This window comes from Anolis carolinensis, chromosome 2 (genome assembly GCF_035594765.1).
Source record: "Anolis carolinensis isolate JA03-04 chromosome 2, rAnoCar3.1.pri, whole genome shotgun sequence".
Taxonomy (NCBI): Eukaryota; Metazoa; Chordata; class Lepidosauria; order Squamata; family Dactyloidae; genus Anolis; species Anolis carolinensis.
In genome coordinates this window covers 26883011-26909564 of record NC_085842.1, presented here as the reverse complement: position 1 = coordinate 26909564, position 26554 = coordinate 26883011, and the positions used below count along the sequence as shown (strand labels likewise).

The following is a 26554-nucleotide window of genomic DNA, read 5'->3' as shown; positions in this document are numbered from 1 at the left end:
GGGCAAACTTTAATCCTCCGGGTGTTTTGGACATCAACTCCCATAAATCCCAGCCGGCTTACCAACTGTTAGGAATGTTGGTGCTTTCTGGAGGTAGGTGAACTACATCTACCCTAAATCGCTGTCAGTTCCTCTTAAATCCCTCCAGTATTTTCTGTTGGTCATGGAGGTTCTGTGTGGGAAGTTTAGCCCATTCTATTTTGGTGGGGTTCAAAGGGCTCTTTGATTGTAGGTGAACTATAAATCCAAGCAACTACAACTCCCAAATGTTAAAGTATATTTTTCCCAAACTCCACCAATGTTCACATTTGGGCATATTGAGTTTGGTCCGGATCCATCATTGTTTGAGTCCACAGTGCTCTCTGGATGTAGGTGAACTACAACTCCAAAGCTCAAGACCAAGGCCCACCAAACCCTTCCAAGTATTTTCTGTTGGTCATGAGAGTTTTGTATGCCAAGTTTGGTACAATTCCATCATTGGTGGGGTTCAGAATGCTCTTTGATTGCAGGTTTACTATAAATCCCTGGAACTACAACTCCCAAATGACAAAATCAATCCCCCTATCCCATCAGTATTCAAATTTGGGTGTATCAGGTATTTGTGCCAAATTTGGTCCCGTTAATGAAAATACATCCTACATATCAGATATTTACATTACAATTCATAACAGTAGCAAAATTACATTTATGAAGTAGCAATGAAAATAATTTTATGGTTGGGGGTCACCACAACATGAGGAACTGTATTATTTATTTATTTATTTATTTATCAAACTTATATGCCACCACTCCCCTAGGGCTCAAGGCGGCTTACAAGAACCGGCTAAAATCAACAATTTAAAAACATCTTAAAACATCTTTAAAACATCTTTAAAAATATCTTTAAAACATCCTAAAAGCACCTTTTAAAACATCTAACAGAACTCAAAGGCCTGCCGAAACAGGTGTGCCTTACATGCCCTGCGGAAAGCCGACAAGTCCCGCAAGGCACGGACTTCAGGTGGCAAGGTGTTCCAGAGAGATGGTGCCACTGCTGAAAAGGCTCTGCGTCTAGTTGCTGTTAGACGCAAGGCCTTAAAACTGGGGACTTCCAACAGGTCTTGGTCCTCAGAACGGAGGGATCTCTGGGGTTTGTAGGGAGTGAGGCGGTCCCTCAGGTACATCGGCCCTAGACCATGTAAGGCCTTAAAGGTAAGTACCATCACTTTGAAAGTGATCCGGTGCTCAATTGGTAACCAGTGCAGCTGCCGTAAGATTGGTGTTATGTGGCATCTCATTGGGACTCCCGCAAGAAGCCGGGCAGCTGCATTTTGCACCAATTTGAGCTTCCGGATCACCGACACAGGAAGGCCGATGTAAAGGGCATTACAGTAGTCCAGTCTCGAGATGACCGTAGCCTGGATCACCGTAGCCAGGTTGTCCCTAGACAGATAGGGGGCTAGCCGTCTAGCCTGCCGAAGATGAAAAAAGGCGGTTTTGCTAACGGCAGAGACCTGGGCCTCCATCGTCACTGAAGGGTCCAAGAGGACTCCCAGACTCTTTACTAGTGAAGACGGGCGTAGCGCTTCACCATCCAGGATTGGCAACTGGATATCCCCACTGCCCGGTCGGCCCAGCCATAGGATCTCCGTCTTTGCTGGATTCACCCTTAACCTACTGGAACGTAACCATCCAATAATGGCCTTAAGGCACTGATGAAAATTGTCGGGTACAGAATCCGGTCGGCCTTCCATCTTTAACACAAGCTGAGTGTCGTCAGCATATTGATAACACTCGAGCCCGAAATCTCGGACCAACTGAGCAAGTGGTCGCATATAGATGTTAAACAACAGAGGGGAGAGAATGGCCCCTTGAGGCACCCCACAAAGTAGAGGGGACCTCTCAGAGACCAGGCCTCCCCTCTCCACTCGCTGTCCACGGTTGTGAAGAAAGGAGGCCAGCCAATTTAAAGCTGTCCCCCTGACTCCAACAACGGCAAGGTGGTGGGTCAAAAGATTATGATCGACTGTGTCAAATGCTGCAGTGAGGTCTAATAACACGAGCAACACCGACCCGCCCTGATCAAGCTGGCATCGAAGGTGATCCGTGATGGAGACCAGCACAGTCTCTGTCCCGTGTCCCGCACGAAAGCCGGACTGGAAGGGATCTAATTCGGCTGTGTTGTCTAGGAACTGTTGCAACTGCTCCGCTACTGCCCTCTCAATCACCTTGCCCACGAACGAGAGGTTCGAAACTGGGCGATAGCTGGAGGGAACCAAACGATCTAAATCTGGTTTCTTCAGCAGGGGAGAGACCACCGCCTCTTTTAAACCCTCTGGAAAGACTCCTTGCTCTAGGGAGCTGTTTATTATCTTCAACAGAGGATCACGTAATCCCTCCATGCAGGATTTTACCAACCAGGAGGGACATGGATCGAGGGAGCAAGTGGTCGGTCTAGCTGCAGCTATGAGCCTATCGACAGCCTCTGCGTCCAGTGGGATGAACCGGTCGAGGGTAGGCCCAGCAAGTGGCCATGGAGTCTCAAGTTCTCTCCTTGTATCAATTGTGGCAGGGAGGTCCCGGCGTAGTAGTGAGATCTTGTCAACAAAATAGCTTTGGAAGGCCTCGGCTGAAGGGGCCTGATCATCACTTTTTGGGACAGTAGGAACCGTCGTTAGAGATCTAATTATTTTGAACAATTTTGCCGGTCGTGAACTGGCGGATGCTATCAAAGGGGTTGCGGTATTAGGAAGGTTGACAACCGCTACTCTAGAGGCTACTTAAACTTGACTGTCTCTTGTTCGTGAAATCTCCAGAAGTCAAAGTCAATTTGAAGACTTGAAGTCAACAATAACAACACTTCATCACCTACCAGACTGGCTTTACTTAATATTTGGCTGTTAACAGGAGAGGATATAAGATAACATACTAGCTCCTGAAACAGCTGCTTTGACTCCCAATTAGTTTTCGGCCCAATTCAAAGTGTTGGTTTTGACCTTTAAAGCCTCCATGATATCGGTCCAGATTACCTGAGACAACGGGTTCCTTTGTACATACCGGGGAAATGCTGGTATCCTCAAGCATCCATAACACTCTCCATTTGAAGATTGCTAGAGAGGGGTCCTTCTCGGGAATGCCCTCCCAGGAGAGATTAGATCTGCACCCTCTTTGTTAGCATTCAGGAAGAACCTAAAAATCTTCCTTTTCAGGGAAGTCTTCAGAGGAAACTAGTAATATCTGAAGATTAGGAAGACCCTTTGACTTTGTTACATATTATCAGGGTAGTTTTAATGTATTTATTGGGGTTTTAATTAGTGTTTTACAGTATTTGCTAATATTTATGGTTTTGACTTCTAAATTTTTTATATTGTATGTTTTTACTGGCTGTAAGCCACCTTGGGCCCTTGACTGGGGAAAGGTGGGATATAAATTCCATAAATAAAATAAAATAATTTTCCCCCACCCGGTTTTGTGAGCTGCAAATGCCATCCTCATCTCCTAGAGGCTTATTAACAGTCCCACCCATTTTTTAATCAAACACAAACATACATAAAATGTTGTTTGATGACTGCTTCCAGCTCATTCTAAATACTGAAAATAGTTCCTCCACGCAAGCAGATTGAAGCTCCTCCTTTCCTGCAATGCATTAAAACTAGAAACGAAACTAACACCGAGATTTGTTTCCTTCGGTTTCTGGAAAAGGCAGCCATGGCACATGAGACTCCCCTACAAGATCTCTATGAGGAGATCACCTGTCCTGTCTGCCTGGAATACTATGTGGATCCCATGACCCCCCGCTGTGGGCACAGCCTCTGTCGAAGCTGTGTGGCCAGGCTCTATGGGCAGCCAAGAAAAGCCTTCCCTTGCCCCCAGTGTCGGGTGTTGGTTCCACCAAAGGGCCTCAGACTGAACCGGCACTTGGCCAACATCGTGGAATGTGCCAGAGGTCTGCAGATGGAACGAGGAGAAAAGGGCACCCACGTGATTTGGCCAGCTTGCCCACGGCACCAAAAACTCCTCTTGCTCTTCTGCCGGAATGATGAAACCCTCATCTGTATGGTCTGCAACTGGGCCATGGAGCATAGAGGCCACTGGGTGCTCCCCATTGACGAAGTGGCCCCGGAGTACCAGGTAAGGACACTGGGCAGGGATTAAGGGCTGGTTGGTCATCCCTTATCAGAAATGGACTAGAAGTGTTCCATCTTTCAGATTTTTTAAAAAGAAAATTATTTTGGAATATTTGTGTTATGTTCATGCATGCCCAGTAAGCATGTACAGCCAATGAACAAGTTGAATAGCCAGATTCAAGCCACAAGAGAAGGCTTCATTTTTTAGATTTCTCTCACCCTGATTCAACTAATTGACTGCCAACATACCATTCCCATTAAGGCTTTCTAAATACTGTAACATGCTCTACTTGGGGCTGCCTTTGAAGAGGGTTCGGAAACTTCATCTGGTGCAAAAAGGAGTGATCAGATTGTTAACCGAGAGAAGCAAATCCCCTTGTTGCAATAGACCCACTGGCTGCCAATTTGTTTCCAGGAACAATTTAAAGTGATGGTTAGAACCCATAAAGCCCTGTATGGCTCAGGTCTGGGCTACTTCTTTGTATGAGCTGGCTTGGGCTTTAAGAGCTTCAGGAGATGTCCTTCTCTCAGTCCCACCATCATTGGAATCACAGTTGGTGGGATGCAAGAGAGGGCCTTCATTGGTGGCAGCTCCCTTCCCAAGGAGACTAGAATGCCCTCTTCATTGCTGTTCTTCATGCAGCAGGTGAAAACCTATTATTCAGGAAGACCTTTATAACAGAAAGCTTTCAAAGCATGGACTAGAAGGTGCTACGTTGTTTACGTTGACTTATTTTAACATATTGTTAAATGAATTGTTTCAGTGGTAACTAATATTTCTATTAAGAAGAAAAGGACAGTGTGCCAGGTCCAATCCACCCCACCCATCCTTGTTTACACAGCTGAAAATGTTTTCCCATTGCTTTTGACTCTCTGATTGGTTCCACAGCCCTGGAGACAAAGCCAAGAGAGCAAACATTTTGTTGGTAGTTAAAATCAGAAACGAAACTTAAGACTGACATTTTAATATTTGCTAATCACAGATAGGCATCAAAAACGAAACTTCAGGCTGACATTTCAATTTTTGATAATCAGGGATAGGCAAGCATGGCATTTGGAGGTCCCAAGAAACAGCTGTACAGTGAAACAATTTGTTCTCTCTGCCTGAATTTATTCCAAGACCCAGTGCTAACCCATTGTAGGCACAATTTTTGTCGAGTTTGTATAATCCGGCACTGCCAGGAGTCTCCGGCGCCAGCTTTGTGTCCCCTGTGCAGAGCCACTGTCAAGTTGAGGAACTTGAGGCCAAACCAACAACTAGCAAACATTGTGGAAACTATCAGGAAAGCCAAGAGGGGGGAAAAGGCAGAGGGAAGAATAGGAGTTTGTAAGAAATTCTTCTGTAAGAATGACCAAGTCCTGATTTGTGTGGTGTGTGACACCTCCATGGAGCACTGGGGACATGATGTGGTTCCCATGGAGGAGGCTGCCCAAGAATATAAGGTAGAAAGTCATTGTTTGTGTTCTGCTCTGTCATTGGCAGAAAGGGGTTCAGTTTAGGATGTTGAGTATCCTACATCCTAAAAGCTTCGAATCAGAACTGTCGTAGAAGTTTGAGAGGATGTCAAATGGAAGAGTGAGCAAGCTTGCTTTCTGCAGATTCAGAGATTAAAACATGGATAACAGATTCCAGCTAAACATTAGGAACAACTTCCTGTTCATTACAGCTATCTCACAGTAGAACACATCGCCATAGAGAGTGGTGAAGTTTTAGGTAAAGACTGGGTGGCCATCTACTGGGAGTGCTTGGATCATGTATTCCTGCATGGGAGAATTGAGTTGAACTGGATGGTCCTGTGGTCTCTTCCAGCTCTATGATTATCTGATCATAGCTCCGTGTCCTGTTAAATAAAGAAGATAGCAAAGGTCCAGTTTCTTATTCAATTCTAATATACCTATAGTTTGGAGATTCAAGGCAGAAAGGTTAACAGAGGAAAAATTCTATAGGTGCCCCCAATTTCCTCAGCAGCTGACTGCAGGAAGCCTGAGAGGACAACATTTACTCTTCATCCTTCTACTGCCAGATCAGATAATGGCTTCCTAGGAAATCCTGTCAGATATTAGTTTGGCTAACATTTCCCCTAAAGGAAATGTTTTATCCACAGACATAATTGTGTCAGTCTCTATTATACAAGGGGATCTTGTAGTACCTTTGAGACTAAATGAAACATGTGTATTGCACCTATTTTTGCAGACTGCATACTTCATGGAATACATGGAGCGAAGCATCTCTAAATAGACATTTATCCCAATGGACGGCAAAGGAGAATATGAATACAGTAGTAATAGAAATGCAAAATTTGTGATCGTCATGATGGGATTTGTTTTGTTTGTATAGGACAAGTTTGAGGCCCTCCAACAATCTCTGGAGAAAAAGAGAACAACTGCCATTGAGCGGAAATTGGCTGAAGAGGAGAAGAAGCAAACATTTCTGGTGAGTCTTTGTTCTTCCAGTTAACATATTAGGGATTTGTTTATTCGGTCAGTCATTTCTGACTCTTTGTGCTCATGGACCAGCTCATGCCAGAGCTCCCTGTTGGCCGTCCCGTCCCTCCCTTCAGGGTCAAGCCAGTTACTTGATGACGTCCGGCTTACCCTTGGTCAGCCCCTCTTTCTTTTTCCTTCTATTTTCCCCAGATATAAAGGATTACAGAAAGTAAACTACCTCATCAGATGGGCTATTTGGCCTGTCATCTGCCACTTGTTCTCCCCTTTCAGGACAAAGCCCATTACATTATATACACATACTTCGAGCCGGGCTCTATTCATAAAGGGAAGAGCAAGTGGCATATGCCGCTGACACAGCAACACAGGAACCTTCTCGTGTTGCTTTACCAGCAATGTGATGTGAGGCGTGGAGGGCCAGGTTCTCCATACACCCCTATGAGTAATGCACAAATGAAAACTGTTTACAACATTACATCAAACATTATATTCATGCTTGTATGTTTTTTCAGTAACAGATAAGTATATTCAGTGACTGAGTTCAACACTTTGAATTTCAGTATTGTCCCACGCAGATAAAGTCTTAGGAATGCAGGGTCAATGCAATAAACAACTGATAATTTCTTCTGTAAATTGTGGTTCACACTTTAGATAAATTCATCATTGTCCCATGCAAGTTAATGTTTGATGTAATGTTGTAAACAGTTTTCATTTGTGCATTATTCATGCGCCTGTAACAATTATATTTTGTTTCTTACCATTGTTCTATTCTGTATATAAGCTAGTGATAGGACAACTGTATCTCTACACGTATCTATAGATTTCTGTGTACTTCAATGTCTCCATACGCCCACCAGGAGCCCATCAATTTTCCACAATGTGTGATGAATCCACAGGCCTTTGGAATTAGGTCCTATGGGCTTATTTTAGGTTATTCGCCCAGAGACTAAGAGACCTCATTGTTTGACATGAGTATGTTTGTTTGATGATGTCTGCATGCTGAATATTGCATGCTGTAGCAAGTGAGTTGTACAGACCTGTTCAGCTTGGCAGTAGTAAGGGGCCAAAATTAAACAGGCTAAACCTCTTTGGGCTGCAGATAAATTTTGTCACTTGATCTCACTTACTGTTGGCACAGAAATGGAATGGACTCTATGCACAAAGTAGGTGGTGGAAATATGATAGAGCTGCAAGGTATTGATGGATTTTTCCCATTAATAGCAGGAGTTGGATTAATCACAGGAAAGCAGCATATCATACTGTAGCGGAAGCCAGATTTCCCCTCTTCTCGGCTTCTCGTGTGTCTGTGCGGATGCAGTGGAAGTAGGAGACAGACAACTGGAGTTTTTTCCAAAGAAAGCAGTTTACTAAAGTTCATGCAGCTGCAGAGGTTCATCCCACGCACAACTAGGTGCTGAAAAGGGAGAACCCCGCCGACAGGGTCAAGTGTCTATTTATACAATTCAATGGGTTCGGTTTACGACCGCCCACATATCAAACCATTGGTGCATATTTGTGGTGCAGTATTACATTTCATCATTACTTTCGTTTCTCTCAAAACACATGATTTCAGGGAAATCATGTGATAACCCATCGGCTGTGTACCTGGCCTGCTCGTACCTCCTTATATGGCCATTTCCTCCTACCCCTTCATTCCTGCCTTATTCCCCCCCCCCTTTTTTTTTTTTGCGAAGCGTGTATACAAAAGCTGAAGCAAACCAAATGAACAGACTTAGGGGTCCCTCCAATCCCTTCTAGCTTGCAGCCGAGCTATCTTTTCAGTGGAAAATGAGCGCAGAATAGCATTTGTACATAGTTTCATCACCAGAGGTAAACAACACATGAGGATTAAAAATATTAATCAGGTTTTAGAAAGGATATAGTCCACAGTAGAATTCTGATCTAGCCCAGTCATTTGGCTTCTTCCGATGATGGATTTGTTGCTATGGCCAGAGGTGGCCATTCACATACATGTCCAACTTTCAGGTCTTTTCAGTCTTTGGCATAAGGTCAAACTGGGGGTGTGTTTCCTCTTCCTTGATCAAAGGAATAATGTTCAGTTAATTTGAAGAAAGTCTCTTTTCGTCCAATCAAGTCTCTAGTCTCTAAGAATAGTCTCTGTGTAAAGAAAAGTCTGTAAAGAAAATCTCCATCTCTCACAGGGCTTTAGCTGTCATACCCAGTATACCCAGCGTGTGGTGTGGGGTAGACTCAACCCCTGCGGGTTTTGGATTCCAAAACAGGCCTTCCAGTAATAATGCCTTATGGATCTCCATTTTGGAAAACAGGCCTCTCAGTAACAATGCCTTATGGATCTCCAATTTAGGAACAGGAGTCCAAAAAGCTGAAAAAGAAAGCAGGAAGATAGTGAGAGAGAAGGGGGGGGAACGGATTACCCATCTGTCGATCATCCTGTTCGGCATCACTTTTGTCTCAGCCAATCTTGTTGAAATCCCTTGTCTCTCCACGGGTGGGGCAGGTAGGCCACTATTCAGCTCCCAAACGACCCCTCCATGGCCTCTTGAGAAACGATTCCTCCATGGGCCTTCTTTCGCGATCTGCAGCAATCCTTTTTACTCTGGTCCTGCTGCAATGGTTAACTTATTTTATTCTTTGTCACATTGTCTCCGTGCTATATCCTCCTTTTGGCTTAAAAAGCAAGGTTGTTAGATGGCATATGAAAAAGTCCCTCACTGTCTCTCAAATCCGGCAAAAATCCGAATTATTTGCAATGTCCCGTTACAAAAGGTCCTAACCAGGAGAGTTGGGTCAAAATAGAAAATTGTATGTTGTTGAGTTGGTCAGCCCTTACAGCCTCCAGCCTGATGCCACACTCCATCACAGCCTTAGCACTCAGCAACACCTATAGGCCTTCCCAGGCCTCTCAATAAACATGTCTCATAGACTTCTGGTTTTATCCCATACAGGAGTTCAGGACCTGTAAGAGACTAGCAAAAAACAATGAGAGGGAAAAGAAGGGGAGGGAAATACTCATCCTTCCAGGCTGTATGGCTCTTGAAGCACTCTCTCTAGTCGTTTCGCTCACATCCACGGCAGGCCTCCTCAGAGGTTGTGCCTTCGACAACACACTCATCTATCTTGAAATCCAACAAAATCTTTCTTCTCCGCATCTTTTTCTTTTCTTTTCCGCAAACAATTTAACAATCGTCTATCCACTTGCTGCAATGCAATCTTCCACTCCAGTCCTGCTGCAGTGTTAAACTTACTCAACTCCCCTTTTACACCGACTTGTTGCTACATTCTTATTCTTCAGCTTTAACAGATCAAAATTTGTTAGTAACACACGTTGAAAAGCCTCCTGCCGCTTCTCAAATCTGGCAAAATCCAGGCTGGGGGCGATGGAAAAAATGCCCCTATTTGCATGATCTAATGTCCCGTTTACAAAAGTCCTAGTCCTCCCTTTCCGTAACCTTTAGAAAGAGCTGGGCCAAAATCACAAAGTCCAGAATCCAAATCTCACAAAATTATTATGAAGCAACATGAGACGTAGCCAATTATATCATGCCTTTGGTTCTCAAAAGGATAACTTTTTATCACTTGGGCACTAGCTCCCTTTTTGAATAAAATGTCAATCAAAAATTTAAAAATCAATGTCAGTTCTTAATCCTTCTGTGTCAGGAATATGGGATCAATTTTTTTTTCAAAAATAAATATTTTTTTGCACTGCCACCTTGTGACAGTTCTCCATACAAAGTCTCCACAACTAATAACTCCTCTCCTTGTTCTCTCTTTTCAGTATCCATCTCCTCTCCAAAACATTCATTCACATTCTTTCTCCTTCTTCTTGACTTACCAAGATTACTTGTATTCCAAAGTGCTGCAAAAAAGAACTTTTAACATTTCCCTATAACCTGTAAGGGGTTTAAACAGTCTGTCGAACAGAAAAAGGGGGAAGTAGCCCACAGAGGCTTGAGTTTTCAAAAGTACACTTGTTCAGGCTCATTTTTTTTTCCTTGAGATTCAATTTCTGGGCAAATGTCCAGCTCTTATCTGTTGTATCACCATGTTCTCCAAAAACACTGAAGCATTGTTCTTTCAAAACAAGGAATTTTTCTTTTTTTTTCTTTTCAAGCCTAAGACCATTTGTTTTTCAAAAAAAAAAAAAAGATATCTACAGCTTCCGAATTGCTTCTGAACAAACATGTTGGCTTTTTCTCAAGACATTTTCCCAGGTCAGAATGCACAGCACACAGAAACCAGGATTTTTTCTCATTTCAAGAAATAGCAGATATTTACACACAGAATGATTTAACCACAATCACTCTACATCTCTTATTTAGAATGACATCACTCAATTGTCATCTTTTTTCATTAAATTCACATGTCCAACATACATTTTAAAATCTACTAACATTGTTTATAACTCTTTATGCATTTTGAATTCAACACGTACATCTCATTCACACAAGGTCAACAGGAATTCTGATTAGTGGTTAGTTGTTTAGATAAAGTCACACTCTCTCTCTCAGCTCATGAAACATTCTCACCCAGTTGTCTCAAAACAAGTCCAAAGCAAGGATTTAAGATCCAGGTGAAAGACAGAACCCCAATATATATATATATATATATATATATATATATATATATATATATATACATTTACATCATCACTCATTTATCATCATTTTTCTTTCTTTTTTTCATATTAAATTCACATTACATTTTTAAAACTTCACTAGTTCACAGCGGCTTTCATTGACCTTGGCTGTCCACTGGAATTCCATTATCTTTCTCTGGGCATTTCGCCTGAGTTTAACAAGTTCATAACTTATCGTTTTTACCTTGGACTGTCTGCCAAGATTTTCCCACTATCTTTTTTGGCATGAGGCAAAGAAAACTTTTTAAGAAAACAGCCGTTGTTTCTCAGAAATAACAAGGAAAACTCTTTTGAAACACAATTTAACCTTTTAAACATTTCTCATAGAAATTATATGCTTAGTTTCCATTTATGTCAAGTAACTCAAAATAATTCCAGTTTTCTTGCACACACAAAGTCCTCATCAAAGGCTCTCTTTTGAAAGACAGTCTCTGAACCTCAACACAATTTTAACAGCCTCCCTCCCTTTTCCCTGGATCCTTTCCTCCCGTCTGGTTTCTTTGGAACCTCGCTGTCGTTGCGGCTCCCACCGTCGGCCGGCGTTGGCATCAGAGGCAAGTACCGCAGCCGGTCTTGCAATATTCAGGGGCCCCTTCTCGTCTCACGGTAGTTGCCTCCGGCCCCCACCGCCGAGTTGGGACCGTCCCACCAACGGGATCCGTCTCCGACCTCCTGGCCCATCTTATTGTGGGATCACGTCGGGGTCACCAGAAAATGTAGCGGAAGCCAGACTTCCCCTCTTCTCGGCTTCTCGTGTGTCTGTGCGGACGCAGTGGAAGTAGGAGACAGACAACTGGAGTTTTTTCCAAAGAAAGCAGTTTACTAAAGTTCATGCAGCTGCAGAGGTTCATCCCACGCACAACTAGGTGCTGAAAAGGGAGAACCCCGCCGACAGGGTCAAGTGTCTATTTATACAATTCAATGGGTTTGGTTTATGACCGCCCACATATCAAACCATTGGTGCATATTTGTGGTGCAGTATTACATTTCATCATTACTTTCGTTTCTCTCAAAACACATGATTTCGGGGAAATCATGTGATAACCCATCGGCTGTGTACCTGGCCTGCTCGTACCTCCTTATATGGCCATTTCCTCCTAAACCTTCATTCCTGCCTTAATACATGGCATTGTATGATAGGGATCATCTCCAAATATGACAGTCCAACTTCAGTGCCAGCTTGCCTGCCTCATGCAATAAAATCCTCATTCTCTCTTTTCTCACCGCAGACACAGATAAAGTTGGAGAAGGATGAGATCACGTCTGTTTTCAAGGAAATGCAGAAATTTATTAAGGCAAAAGAACGCCTTTGGCTAGACCAGCTGGGAGAAATGGAGAAAGAGACTGAGAAAAGCTGGGAAGAAAATATCACCAGTCTGACAAAGGAAATTGGTCGTCTCAGTACATTGATCTCAGAGATGGCGAAAAAGCGTCAGCAGCCACCAATCAGATTGCTGCAAGTGAGTGTTAATTCCAGCTTTGTTTCTTGGTTTATGGAAAATAAGGAAGATTTAAATCTTAAAATAATATTTTTATGAATAACAAAGGGATAAATAAATAACATAGAACAAAATAGTGGCCCAGCATATGTTCTGATTCTCTAGTTTGGATTCATTTCTCCTTTTTTTTTCCAGGACATTGGAAGTACTTTGAAAAGGTAGGTGGATTTTTCTCTTTTCCTCTTTTGGTTGTCTAGTAATAATAATAATAATAATAATAATAATAATAATAATAATAATAATAATAATAATAATAACAATAATTATTATTATTATTATTATAAAACTTTATACCCCGCCACCATCTCCCCGTGGGGACTCGGAGCAGCTTACAATGTTACAAAAGAACAACACACATACATTAACACAATATGCAAAGGATAAAACACAATATGGTAATAAAATCAAAAGTTAAAACAAAAGTTAATACAACAGTAATAGTATCAAACAACCACCAATACAATTGCAGGGACTGTAGCAGAAATATAAATATAAAAATACAATTAAAATACCCAAATAAAAGGAACCTAGTAGAATTCAGAATAGAATTATAGTAAGGCTGGTCATCCAATGGCTGTCTCTCCAAAAGCCAGCCTAAACATCCAAGTTTTCAGTTGTTTCTTCTGTTGAAGAGCTCCCGACCCATTTTTCAAACTGCAAGACCAGTCAAAGGAGTAATGTCTGCAAATAGCTTCATATATCCTTTATATTGGGGACAGTATGCCAAACATTGAAAATATATCTCGCATACAGGTGGAAACAATCTAGGTTTTTGAGATCTGATTTCCTTCTGGTTTTGGGGAGGGATGAGTCCAAAATAAGAAAAAATATTTTGTGAGTTATTGATATTCCCAGAATTCCCTAGTGATCATAATCCATATGTGGACCCCTAAAGATAACTTTGCTGAACTCTTAGGCCCCTTCTACACTGCCATATAAAATCAAGATTATCTTCTCTGAACTGGATTATATGTCAATGTAGACTCATATCATCTAGTTCAAAGCAGATAATGTGGATTATCTGCTTTGATAATCTGGACTATATGGCAGTGTAGAAAGGGCCTAAATTAGGGCTAATGTGAGAGACAGCAGAAATAAACATATCAAAGCAATGGTTGCTTGTCCTTGGTGTATAGCACTATAGTCTAAAGAACTCATACTGATTTCTGCTGAAATGGGGCAATTGTTGTTTGACACAGAATATAATAATTCCTCCACATTCACTGGGGTTAGAGATTCAGGATTCTCACGAAAGTGGAAAAACAGCAAATCTGGAAAACACTTCTATGGGCATCTCTAGGGCCCCTTCCACACAGCCATATAACCCAGAATTTCAAGGCAGAAAACTGTACAATATCTGCTTTGAACTGGGTTATCTGAGTCCACACTGCCATATATTCCAGTTCAAAGCAGATAATGTGGGATTTTACTCAGCTGTGTGGAAGAGGGCCTAGAGACTCCTTGAGAGAACATATTAATCAAATATTGGATAATCAATTTTGCAGATGTGGAGGAATGACTGTCCTATAACTTCCAATTTCTGTTTTCAATAGTCCTTCCTAATAGAAAATAAGGGCCAAGAGGCTGTGGCTATTGTATTTCTTTTAACCTTTTTAAGGAATAAATATGGATAAAAACAGGACTAAATTGGGTGGAGGAGCATCCATTCTGAAATTGTCATGCAAAGCTCTTCTCATGAGTGAGGGTGCATCTGCTCCACAGAATTAATGCAGTTTGACTCATCTGCCATGACTCAATGTTATGGAATCCTGAGAGTTGTAATTTGCAAGATCTTTATTAGCCCTTTTTGCCAAATTGTGGTGGTGCTTCCCAAAGCTACAAACCCCAGGATTCCATACTATTGAACCATAGCAGCTAAAGTGGTGTCAAACTGCATTAATTCTATAGCATAGATGTAAGTTTGGTCACAGAGTTCTAGTCCATGTTGCAAGACTGCAGGGAGGTAATGGTTTTTGATCATCTCTTTTCCAATCTATCTTCTTTCCAGGTACCAGGAGGGACTACTGAGACAGGTGGTTGAGCTTTCTCCAAGGCCTGAAAAGAGACTTAGAAGTTACTCCCAGAAAAGGCCAGTTCTATTAAAAGCCATGGAAAATTTTGAAGGTATGGTGGGATAGCAGCACTGAAACGCCAATGGATCTAGATCTTCTGAATACTGTACTTCCAGATTGTTTGTTTGGAAAGTAAAGTCTTTCCTTAAGGAAGGACTTTGGGAGACATTTCATAAACAAACCATTCTCACATACTCTCCCATAGTCCTGCTTCTTGGTCTGTTTCCTTAAAGGGGGGTCAGGTTGTCTGATGTACTGTTGGCTCTCCACATTTATGGATTTGATTATTTACAGATTTGATTAATATATTCTAAGAATCTCTAAGTCCTCCAGTACAAGTGTTTGGTCAACCATTGATCATATAGTCATGCAGAATCCCGTTGGCTTTTTTAGCTGCCGCATCACATTGTTGGCTCATGTTTAACTTGTTGTCAAAGACCTTGGAGTTGTCGTGGACAACAAGTTAAACATGAGCCAACAATGTGATGCGGCAGCTAAAAAAGCCAATGGGATTCTGGCCTGCATCAATAGGGGAATAGCGTCTAGATCCAGGGAAGTCCTGCTCCCCCTCTATTCTGCCTTGGTCAGACCACACCTGGAATACTGTGTCCAATTTTGGGCACCACAGTTGAAGGGAGATGTTGACAAGCTGGAAAGCGTCCAGAGGAGGGCGACTAAAATGATTAAGGGTCTGGAGAACAAGCCCTATGAGGAGAGGCTTAAAGAGCTGGGCATGTTTAGCCTGCAGAAGAGAAGGCTGAGAGGAGACATGATAGCCATGTACAAATATGTGAGGGGAAGTCATAGGGAGGAGGGAGCAACGTTGTTTTCTGCGGCCCTGCAGACTAGGACACGGAACAATGGCTTCAAACTACAGGAAAGGAGATTCCACCTGAACATCAGGAAGAACTTCCTCACTGTGAGAGCTGTTCGACAGTGGAACGCTCTCCCCCGGGCCGTGGTAGAGGCTCATTCTTTGGAGGCTTTTAAACAGAGGCTGGATGGCCATCTGTCGGGGGTGCTTTGAATGCGAATTCCTGCTTCTTAGCAGGGGGTTGGACTGGATGGCCCATGAGGTCTCTTCCAACTCTACTATTCTATGATTCTATGATTCTATGATTCTATGCTGGAGGGACCTAGAGATTCCTAGAAATACAGTAGTCTTGCTTATCCAACGTAAACGGGCCAGCAGAACGTTGGATAAGCGAATATGTTGGATAATAAGGAGAGATTAAGGAAAAGCCTATTAAACATTAAATTAGGTTATGATTTTACAAATTAAGCACCAAAACATCATGTTATACAACAAATTTGACAGAAAAAGTAGTTCAGTGCACAGTAATGCTATGTAGTAATTACTGTATTTACGAATTTAGCACCAAAATATCATGATATATTGAAAACATTGGCTACAAAAATGCATTGGATAATCCAGAATGTTGGATAAGCAAGTGTTGGATAAGTGAGACTCTACTGTAATAACAACTCTAGGAATCTTTAGGTCTTCCAGTACAATCCAAAGATGTTGACCATAGCATCATATTAGAAATCTAGATGTTCCTAAAGAGGTTTTCTTAGGTTAAAAAAAACTGCAACAGTTTATTATTTGCGGCTTTTCACTTTTGTGCAGGTTCTGTTCCCCCAACACCAGTGAATGTGGAGGGATGACTGTAGTTGTTAATTGTACCCTCGCTGATAAATTGACAGAATCTTCTATGGCTACTTGCTGGAACAGCAACATATTACACACACTATCACAACACTATGCCATTATATGTTGATTGTTGGGGGAATTTATGGGATGTCTTTCTGTCCTTTCCTTGTGCAATTCCCTGACCACAGTGTGAACAGAAGGCTAAATTATATATGCCTATGGTCTGATTCAGCTTATTCTTATCAGTTTCTATCATCAACTTCTTCTGTCATGACTTTCTTTGCATCCACCCTGTCGGCTGCAATTTTTGCGTATAAATGCCCCAGCAAAATGTTTACTTACAGTATGTATTATTTTTGATCTTTTAAAAAATCATGTGTATAATAATTATGCTGATAATTAATAATAATAATGATGATGATGATGATGTTCATTTGTTACCCACCTCTCCTCACAGCTTGAGGCAGGGCACAGCAGTTAAAACACATGGACATGAAATATGTACCATAAACACACCATCACAAGATGCATATATTAAAATGCATAGTGAAAGGATTAAAATCCAGCACAAATAAATATATTTAAAATACAAAGAAAGTATACATTTAAAAAATCACAATTTAAAATTGACTGGTAGGCTTGGTGGAAGAGATAGGTCTTCACTTCTGCCTTGGATCCTGACAGCTGCCACAGCTCTTATGGCAGGTCATTCCAGAGTCTTAGGGTGGCTGATGAAAAAGTCCTTTGGGTAATGGTCTCCAGTTGGGTTCTGGCCGGCTGGAGTAATCACCCCACAAAGCATCTCAGTGTCCAGGGCAGATTATACAGGAGAAGGCAATCCTGTAGGTAACCAGGACTCACATCATGTAGGGCTTTAAGGGTCAGCCGCCCCATGTTAGCCGCCCCGAGTCCCTGCCAGGAGATGGTGGTGGGATAGGAAAATAAAGTTACTTACTTACTTACTTATTTACTTACTTACTTACTTACTATATGTGGGTGTCTGAACTCATTCAATATCACCTTAATTTCAGTATTTGTTTTAGATGATTTATTAGAATGTGCTGTCATTTAAGTAAATGTGTCATTTTTCCCTCTCCTTAACAGAGTTCCTGGAGGAAACATTTCCCAAAGGTAAATGTCATGGCAGTGTGAATGGGAAGGGAAACTTCAGTGGTAGATTTTAGGACAGTGGTTCCCAACCTTTCAGCCTTTAGGTGTTTTGGACTTCAGTTCCCACTGTTCCTAACACCTGGTAAGCTGGCTGGGATTTCTGGCAGTTGAAGTCAAAAACACCTAGAGGCCCAAAGGTTGGGAACCACTGTTTTAGAAGGAGCCTACCTGCTAACTTGTAAGAAGAGCTCACCCAATGTTTCCAAACGTTAATTCATTCAGTGTGGTGCTCATATCTAATATGATAATGTTGTATGTGAATGCTTGTAATATTTCCATGTGGCTAGAGAAGACCTCACCCATGTGAAAAGACAATAATGCTTCAAAAAGGAAATAACAGTAAGAAAAAAAGATCACATTACAGATGGATGGTCACAATCAAAGAAGCCATGGCCCTGTATCTGCAAGACCTGAGCAGGGCTATTGGATAGAGTGATCTGGAGTTCTCTCATTAATAGGGCCACCATAGGTTCAAATTGGTTTGATGGCAGTTAACAATAAGTAGAGGTAGTACACTACTATAGGCAGTGCCCAAGTTACAAACAAGAGGTTCTCTAGGTTTGTTGTTAAGTTGAATGTATATGTAAGTCAGAACAGGTACATTTTCTAAGTGTACACTCCAGCCAAATACTTATTGACTGACTGACTGTCTATCTTTGAATATCATTGGGAAAGGTTAATATCCCTGTGGGGTTTGTTTTGCTGTCTTTGCCCATTTAGAGATTTCACCTCACTTGCTGTCCCTGTGATAATTGGATTTTGAAAAATTTGGCTTGTTGTGGAAACAAGGATTGGTGCTAAAGCTTCAGTGGAGACACCTTTTTGCTATGATAACTCTTCCATGAGGGTATTTCCCTTCCTAGGGGTGGATTTTTCTCACTTCCTGTTATCTCACTCAAAGAACTATGAGTCATTTGTAAGTTGGATGTTTGTAACTCAGGGACTGCCTGTATAATATATCAGTTGCTGGGAAATTTGGGTGGAAAGGGTATGGTTGCTTTCAAGTCTGGACCATGGGCTTCACATCAAGGTCTGGCTAGCCACTGTGGAAGCACAATGCTAGAGTTGGTAAGTCTTTGGTCTCATCATTGGTTGAAGGTTATTAAGTTCTTAAATGTATTTCTGTATTGTGTATATTTGAATATATATATGATGCTCTGACGTTCACTTTGTTTCCCTTTCTTCCATACAGATTCAGCAAAGGAAATACAGAACAAAGGTAATACACTGAGTGAAAGGAGATGGGAAACTCTACAACAACGGAGGGACATGGCTAATGGAGGGAAATGTCTCTCTTTCCAAATCAAACACAGTTATGGAACTGGTTGAGGGCTGATATGTGAACAACTCACATTTAAGTCACTAATCACAGTTGTTGTGGTATGTCTTCACATTACAGGGTTTTCTTGGGCTAGTTCACTCAGGCCTTTTCCACACAGCTGAATAAAGTCCCACTTTATCTGCTTTGAACTAGAATATATGGCAGTGTGGACTCAAAACAACCCAGTTCAAAGCAGATTTTGTGGGATTTTCTGCCTTGATATTCTGGGTTATATGACTGTGTGGAAGGGCCCTCAAAGAGGATTTGCCATTGCCTTTTTCAAGGACTGAAAGAGTGTGACTTCCTCAAGGTTTCACGGGGTGCAGCTACACTGTAAAATTAATGCACCACTTAAATTTGACTTTCAAGTGTTTTGGAATCATGGGAGTTGTACTTTCACAAGGTCTTTAGCCTCACAAAACTACTATTCTCAAAATTCCATAGTATTGAGTCACAGCAGTTAAAGTGGTGTCAATCTGCATTATTTCTAGTGTATAGATGTACTGGCTCTTTGGCTTAGAAATGGAGATGAGCACCAATCCCCAGAGTCGGACACGGCTGGACTTAATGTCAGGGGAAAACCTTTGTTACCTATAGATGTACCCCTAGTATATTTCTTTGGCAAATCAGGGATTCAAACCCTGGTCTCTAGAGTCCAAGTCCTAAGAAAATAATATAAAATACCGCCTCATTCATGAGCTCATTACCCTTAATTCAAGCTACTTTTTCCCACCCACATCTGCATTTTAGACCTGAGTAATTTGGCTTACTCTGCAAGATTGATATAGTTCAGGGGAGGTAACTGTTGTGAGTTAAGGACCATGTTGGTCTTCAGGACATCTTAGGTCTCATCTACACAGTCATATAAAATCCAGATTATCTGCTTTGAACTGGATTCTGTTAGTCTATCCTGCAATATAATTCAGTTCAAAGCAGATAATCTGGATTTTATAATGCAGTGTAGAAGGAGCCTCAGGCAATGCTCAAGAAATTCAATATTTTGGCACCTAAAAGCCCATGAATGTCCTTAGGAAGACAATATCACAATGTTTTGGACCCTGGATTGATTTAGATACAAGAAAAGTATTTTTTTGCAACAGGAAATGAACTGAAAGTCTAAGTTCACTTCACTTATTTTTGGGAAAAATATCTTCCCCGAGCTTTAAATGGTTTAGGAATGCCCCAAAATTTGGCAATACCACCTAGAGGACACCTGGGGAGCAAAAACACTTCTTGGGTTCTAGGAGCCATTTGCAACTCATGGGTCTCATTTTCCCATTCAACCAATGCTAGATTTTTTTCCATGTCAGGAGCAACTTGAGAAAGTGCAAGTTGCTTCTGGTATGAGAGAATTGGCCGTCTGCAAGGATATTGCTGGGGGACACCTGGATGTTTGATGTTTTACGATCTTTGTGGGAGGCTTCTCTCATGTTCCTGCATGGGGAGCTGGAGCTGAGAGGGAGCTCATCCATGCTCTCACTGGGTTAGATTTGAACCAGCAACCTTCATGTCAACAACCTAATCTTCAAGTCAGCAGTCCTGCTGGCATGAGGGTTTGACCTATTGCGCCACCGAGGCTGTAATTCTAGAATTAATAAAGGGGTAAGGATCATGTCCTTTTTCAAATGTTGTTACAATTATCAGCATCCTTGCTGGGCCACTAAATTTAATAACATTTGTGAAGCTATATAGTTGTCAGCACTTAAATACATGTTGTACACATACTAAAGAGGCAATGTGGTGCAATTGCTTGAATGTAAAAGGTTTCCTGTAGGCTCATCATAAGTTGGAAATGACTTTATAGCAGACAAGTAATTTTCACACCAAGGCAAATCTAAAGCAAACCTTTTACAGGTTAAGCAACTCTTATCCAGAATCCCAAAATACTTTAGTAGGGATCTTCTCATGCATCCTGAATTCATGGTTTGCCACAGTCTTGGAGACCTAGGCCTCTTCTACACTGCCCTATATCCCAGGATCTGATCCCAGATTATCTGATTTCAACTGAAGTATATGAGTCTCCATATAATCCAGTTTAAATCAGATAATTCTGGGAGTCTCTGGATTAATATATGAGATTATATTATTATATATGAGATTACTATAGGAGTCTCCTGAGCCCCCGATGGCGCAGCGGATTAAACTGCTGAGCTGCTGAACTTGCTGATCGAAAAGTTGGTGGTTCGAATCCGGGGAGTGTGGTGAGCTCCTGCTGTTAGCCACAGCTTCTGCCAACCTAGCAGCTTGAAAACATGCAAATGTGAGTAGATCAATAGGTACCATTCCAACGGGAAGGTAATGGTGCTCCATGCAGTCATGCTGGCCACATGACCTTGGAGGTGTCTACAGACAACACTGGCTCTTTCGCTTAGAAATGGAGATGAGCACCAACCCCCAGAGTTGGACACGACTAGATTTAACGTCAGGGGAAACCTTTACCTTTACCTTTATATGAGTCTCCACTGCAAGATAATCTGAGACAAGAAGATAATCTGGGATCAGATCCTTGCATATAGGGGCAGTGTGGAAGGGGCCCTAGTGACTACATTCAGGTGAAGCCTGAAGCAATTGTTTTTAAGATCCGGTCTTGCAACTGCTGTCAATGTTTCTTTAACAGCATCTGCCATCAAAGTACTTCTCTGTTTTCTCCTTTGACTGTTCTGTAGTGAACGTGATTTTGGATCCAGACACAGCACATCCCTTCCTCATCCTGACTGAGGGTTTGACCAGTGTGAAATGGGAGGACAGATATCAAGACCTGCCTGACTGGCATACAAGATTCAACCGGGAATTCTGTGTGTTGGGCCAAGAGAGATTTGCTTCAGGGAGACATTGGTGGGAGGTGGAGGTGGATGAGGAGAAGGGGGCAATGTGGGCCCTGGGGGTCGCTCGAGAATCTGTCAGGAGGAAGGGGATTTTCAAATTTACTCCTAATGAAGGAATCTGGGCTGTGGGGAAGAAGCCATATAACTCACCTTCACCTTGTCGGCTCTCCGTCTTAAATTCCCCTGAGTGGGTCCCTTTAAACTTGAGCCATGAACCCAGAAACATCCGTGTGTCCCTGGATTATGAGGAAAGCCGGCTGGTATTTTTTGATGCGGATACCAACAAGTTGATCTTTGCTTTCTCTTCAGTTTCCTTCCATGATGAAAGGATCCAACCCTTTTTCTGGGTGGGGTCAGGGGTCCGGTTGAACCTCTGAATAGTGAGGATAATCTGTGTCATTGTCACTCTCTTTCTCCTTCAAATTCAGCTCTGTATCCTATGCATCAACAATTATTTAACTGTGTAGATTCAGATTCATATTTTCCTTTTTTAAACTTTTGCAGATGTGATTATTCATGGATGTGAATCAAATGTTTTCTCTAGGAACCTTTAGGTCTGCCAGTGTGACTATATGAGCAAAGTCTTCTGGTTAGGTTCGAGTATCTAGAGCAGGGGTCCCCAAACTAAGGTCCAGGGGCCGGATGCAGCCCTCCAAGGTCATTTACCTGGCCCCTGCCCTCAGTTTTATAATGTAATATTTTTATATCAGTTTTAATAATATAATATTGTATATACATATAATATTGATAGAAATATTACAATGTAATACTAATAATAATACCATATAATAATATTAATTATATATTATATGTAATATTACTAATAATATTACAATATAGTGGTATAATTCAATATAGTAATATATAATGCTAATATTGTTCTATGCTAATAATATAATATATTGTATATAGATATAAATTGTAAGCCGCTCTGAGTCCCCTTCGGGGTGAGAAGGACAGGATATAAATGTAGTAAATAAATAAATAATAAATAAATAAATTTTGACTCGCCCAAAATCTGAAATGACTTGAAGGCACACAACAACAATAATCCTAATTAACTTGACTATCTTGTTGGCCAGAAGCAGGTCCACACTTCCCATTGAAATCCTGATCAGTTTGAGTTGGTTAAAATTGTTTTTATTTTTAAATATTGTATTTTTCTTTCGTTGTTGTTGTATGCATAGGAATTTGTTCATTTTTTTTCTTCAAATGATCATTCGGCCCCTCAACAGTCTGAAGGATTGGGGACCGGCCCTCTACTTTAAAAGTTTGAGGACCGCTGATCTAGAGATTTCTAGAGAGAACACCTTTCTAAGAATCTCTAGGTCCTCAAATGCCATTCTGTGGTCAGCTTCCAGTGGAACCAAAACATACCTAGAAGGATGCTCTCTTGATACAAAAAATACCAATGTCTTTGTCTGCACTGTTTCACTTTCACAGGGTTCCTGTGCCCCTAACCCAGGCATGGGCAAACTTTGGCCCTCCAGGTGTTTTGGACTTCAACTCCCACAATTCCTAACAGCCTACCAGCTGTTAGGAATTGTGGGATTTGAAGTCCAAAATACCTGGGGGGGCGAAGTTTGCCCATGCCTGCCCTAACCCCAGCAAATGTGGAGGGTTGGCTGGATGCCTAACACTTGACTATTGCATTTTATCATGCGTCTGAAGAAGTGCATGGTACAATAGTAATATCATATGAGTTCATATTATGTGGTTTCACTTATCCACAAAGACTACATCCATTGATGAAGGCAAGTTGAGTGGGGGACCAGGCTGTGTGCAGTAGGGTCCTGAAAGCAGACTCTGCTTTGGGTGCCTCTCTCTGTCAATAAAGGAGCTTGTCATTGTGAAGAGAAGAGATGTAAGTCAGGCTGTGCTTCTTCCACTGAGAGAGGAGTCCATCTCCTTCCTCTGCAGAGAGAAACAACAGAAATACCTGCTACGTTCCCCTTCCTGGTGGACAAAAACACAGTTGGGCTTTCACCACTTGTCTCATTGTAGGCACCAAATCTCATCTAAACCGGGAAGCTAAGCAGGGTCAGTCCTAGTTAGTATTTAGATGAGCGGTCACCAACAAAGACTACAGTAGAATCTCACTTATCCAACATAAATGGGCTGGCAGAACGTTGGATAAGCGAATATGTTGGATAATATGGAGGGATTAAGGAAAAACCTTATTACACATCAAATTAGGTTATGATTTTACAAATTATGCACGAAAACATCATATTATACAACAAATTTGAGAGAGAAAAGTAGCTCAATACGCAGTAATGCTATGTAGTAATTACTGTATTTATGAATTTAGCACCAAAATATCACGATGTATTGAAAACATTGACTACAAAAATGCGTTGGATAATCCATAACGTTGGCTAAGCGAGTCTTGGGTAAACAAGACTCTACTGTAGTTATATTTGAGGGGAAAATGGCAAAACAATTTCTGAGGATTCCTTGATTAAGGAAAACCCATAACCTTCTCAGAGTTGTCATAAGTTGACATGCAATTTTCTTGCGCACACAGAAATGTACACAAAGTTCAAGTAGGTTAGTAGGTGAACATCTCCCGGACCAGCACTTTCTCTGACATTTTCTGACAGCTAGGCAAGAGCAGTAGGTGTACCAACAGCTACTAGCCACATTAAACCCAGCCTCCATGTTCAGAGACAGTATGCCAGATTGTGCCATAGATGGCTAATGTTGAAATACTGTTGGTGTGGTTCATGGTGCCTCCAAAGTACTTTGTATGTTACAAGTTAATCTGCTCACATTCCACCAAAATGCCTGGGATTCAGGGCTCCCAAATGGCAATTTGGCCAGCTAAGTGAGATAAAAAGCATCTTTTAAAATGTTTGACTTTTGTTGTGAACATCCAACTAAAATTAATTATTTTATTAGGCACATTCCATCATCCACTCATCATACCAGCTTTTGGTTTCATCTTTGTGATTTATTTACATTTGTACTCTTGTTTATGCCAATGGACAATACATGGCTATTTTGATAGATTTTAAAAGACAGTCAATCACTTTTTTTGTTGTTTGAAAGGTCAAATTACATGCATCGAGAATAAGTTAGCAAAGCAAGTTGATTTTACTGACATTATTGGAAAAATTGTGTTGACTAAAGCTAAAACATATACTTTGACATAATGTTTGATATTGTGTTTATTATGTAAATCCATATAGGTTTTTAAAATAAATATAAATGTTACAGTTGTGTCATCATTTAACTTGGCTTTATTTTATCCTAAATCCTGTGGAACATCACCCTGCCCTTAATCTTAATAGTAGGTAGAGTGTCCCTCCAAAAATCCTAACCTGGCACCACTTTGGGATATGGGGGCAATATTGTAATAACTTAGCATGAGATGGAGTGGTCCCCAAACAGACCACTAGTGCCTGTGTGTGTGTGTGTGTGTGTGTGCCTTCCACTATTGATGAAAATGTGCGTGAGTTTGACTATTCATCATCGCATTTGTTGCACACAAAACTGGATGGGGAAAACTGCATTGTTTCAATTCTTTCCCCTTATATCTCCCAATGAGCAGCAAACCCGTACAAGGGACACAAACAGGTGGACTTTTTAAGGCTTGTTACAGCCCATGCTGGGTTGTTACAATGCTCTTTCCCCTATCCGGTTTTGCCGCCACATCTCCCAATGTCCAGCAAATCTGACAGAGTGGACTGTTTTCTGAGGACCACTTTAACTCATGCTAGTTTGTTACAGTACTATTTTTCCCATCCAGTTTTGTGTGCCACAACCACCAGCCGTGTCTCCCAATGGCTAGTTAATCCCACACATGTTTTTAACACACCCGTCAACAGGTGTCTACACTGTATAACAAAAGCAGTGAGACACCACTTGAATTGCTTAGTGCTGTGGAATCATGGGCTTTGTAGTTTGTTGGGGCACAGGGACTCCTTGGCAGAGAAGGCTAAAAACTTCGTAAAAACTCAACTCCTGTGATTCCAAAGCATTAAGCAATTAAAGCATTAAGCCATGGCAGTTAAAGAGGCATCAGATTGCACTCATTCTATACATGTAGATGCCCCCAGAGATGCACAAAAACATATAGACTGAGGACTGCTTCAGAACATGCTAAGTTGTTAAAATACATCCAGTTTTGTGTGCTACAGTTGTTACCATCCTCTCCTAATGGCCCACATTTTAATCACACACTAGCTGTGCCCGGCCACACGTTGCTGTGGCTTATGGGAATCATTTGTTGACCAGGTGGAATAGCAGTGAATAGCCTTGCAGCCTCAAAGCCTGGCCGTTTTCTTCTTATGTGAATCCTTGTTTGGTGAGCTGGAATACAATGGAATAAGATTGCTGCTTGGAAGGCTGGGTACTTGCGTTCTAGGGGAATGGTTTTTTGGCCAATTTGAATTGCACTGAATAGCCTTACTGCTTCAAAGCCTGGCCACTTTCTAGATAGGGGCATCCTTCCTTGGGCAGGTTGAATGGGACGGAGTAGTCTCATGGCTTCAAAACCGTACACATGAAAGGGATTTTGGAGTCTTAGGCCCCTTCTACACTGTCCTTATATCCCAGGATCTGATCCCAGGCTATCTGCTTTGAACTTGATTATATGTGTCTCCACTTCCATATAATCTGGTATAAACCGATATTCTGGGATCATATCCTGGGATATAGGACAGTGTAGAAGGGGCCTTAGTAGACCACAAACTGAACATGGGTCAACAGTGTGATGCTTCAACTAAAAAACCCAATGCCATTCTAGGCTGCATCGATAGGGGTATAGTGTCAAGATTGAGGGAAGTCATAGGTCCCGTCTACACTGCCATATACAATCCACATTATCTGCTTTGAACTGG

The 26554-nt window shown here is 41.6% G+C and overlaps 1 protein-coding gene across 2 annotated transcripts; it reads left to right on the top strand.

The window, feature by feature from the left end:
- The first annotated feature begins 3640 nt into the window (after window positions 1-3640).
- On the top strand, window positions 3641-24934 carry LOC103281663 (tripartite motif-containing protein 10). 2 transcript variants are annotated; one of them, XM_062969497.1, is made up of 8 exons: window positions 3641-4110; window positions 6445-6540; window positions 12399-12629; window positions 12804-12826; window positions 14677-14792; window positions 17499-17525; window positions 18757-18783; window positions 21552-24934. In XM_062969497.1, exons 1-8 carry the CDS (start codon window positions 3688-3690, stop codon window positions 22085-22087), a joined length of 1479 nt encoding a protein of 492 aa, XP_062825567.1. In that variant the 5' UTR covers window positions 3641-3687; the 3' UTR covers window positions 22088-24934. The 2 variants fall into 2 exon arrangements, with proteins under 2 accessions (XP_062825567.1, XP_062825568.1); XM_062969498.1 differs by lacking the exon at window positions 3641-4110 and adding an exon at window positions 5045-5549.
- The last annotated feature ends 1620 nt before the right edge of the window (window positions 24935-26554 follow it).

Bases quoted from the DNA above. Each gene is read 5' to 3' on its own strand.
- LOC103281663 (XM_062969497.1), top strand. From the start codon at position 3,688: ATGGCACATGAGACTCCCCTACAAGATCTCTATGAGGAGATCACCTGT. The intron at 6,541-12,398 runs GTGAGTCTTTGT...TTCTCACCGCAG, and splicing joins AGAAGAAGCAAACATTTCTG to ACACAGATAAAGTTGGAGAA. The intron at 18,784-21,551 runs GTAATACACTGA...ACTGTTCTGTAG, and splicing joins AAAGGAAATACAGAACAAAG to TGAACGTGATTTTGGATCCA.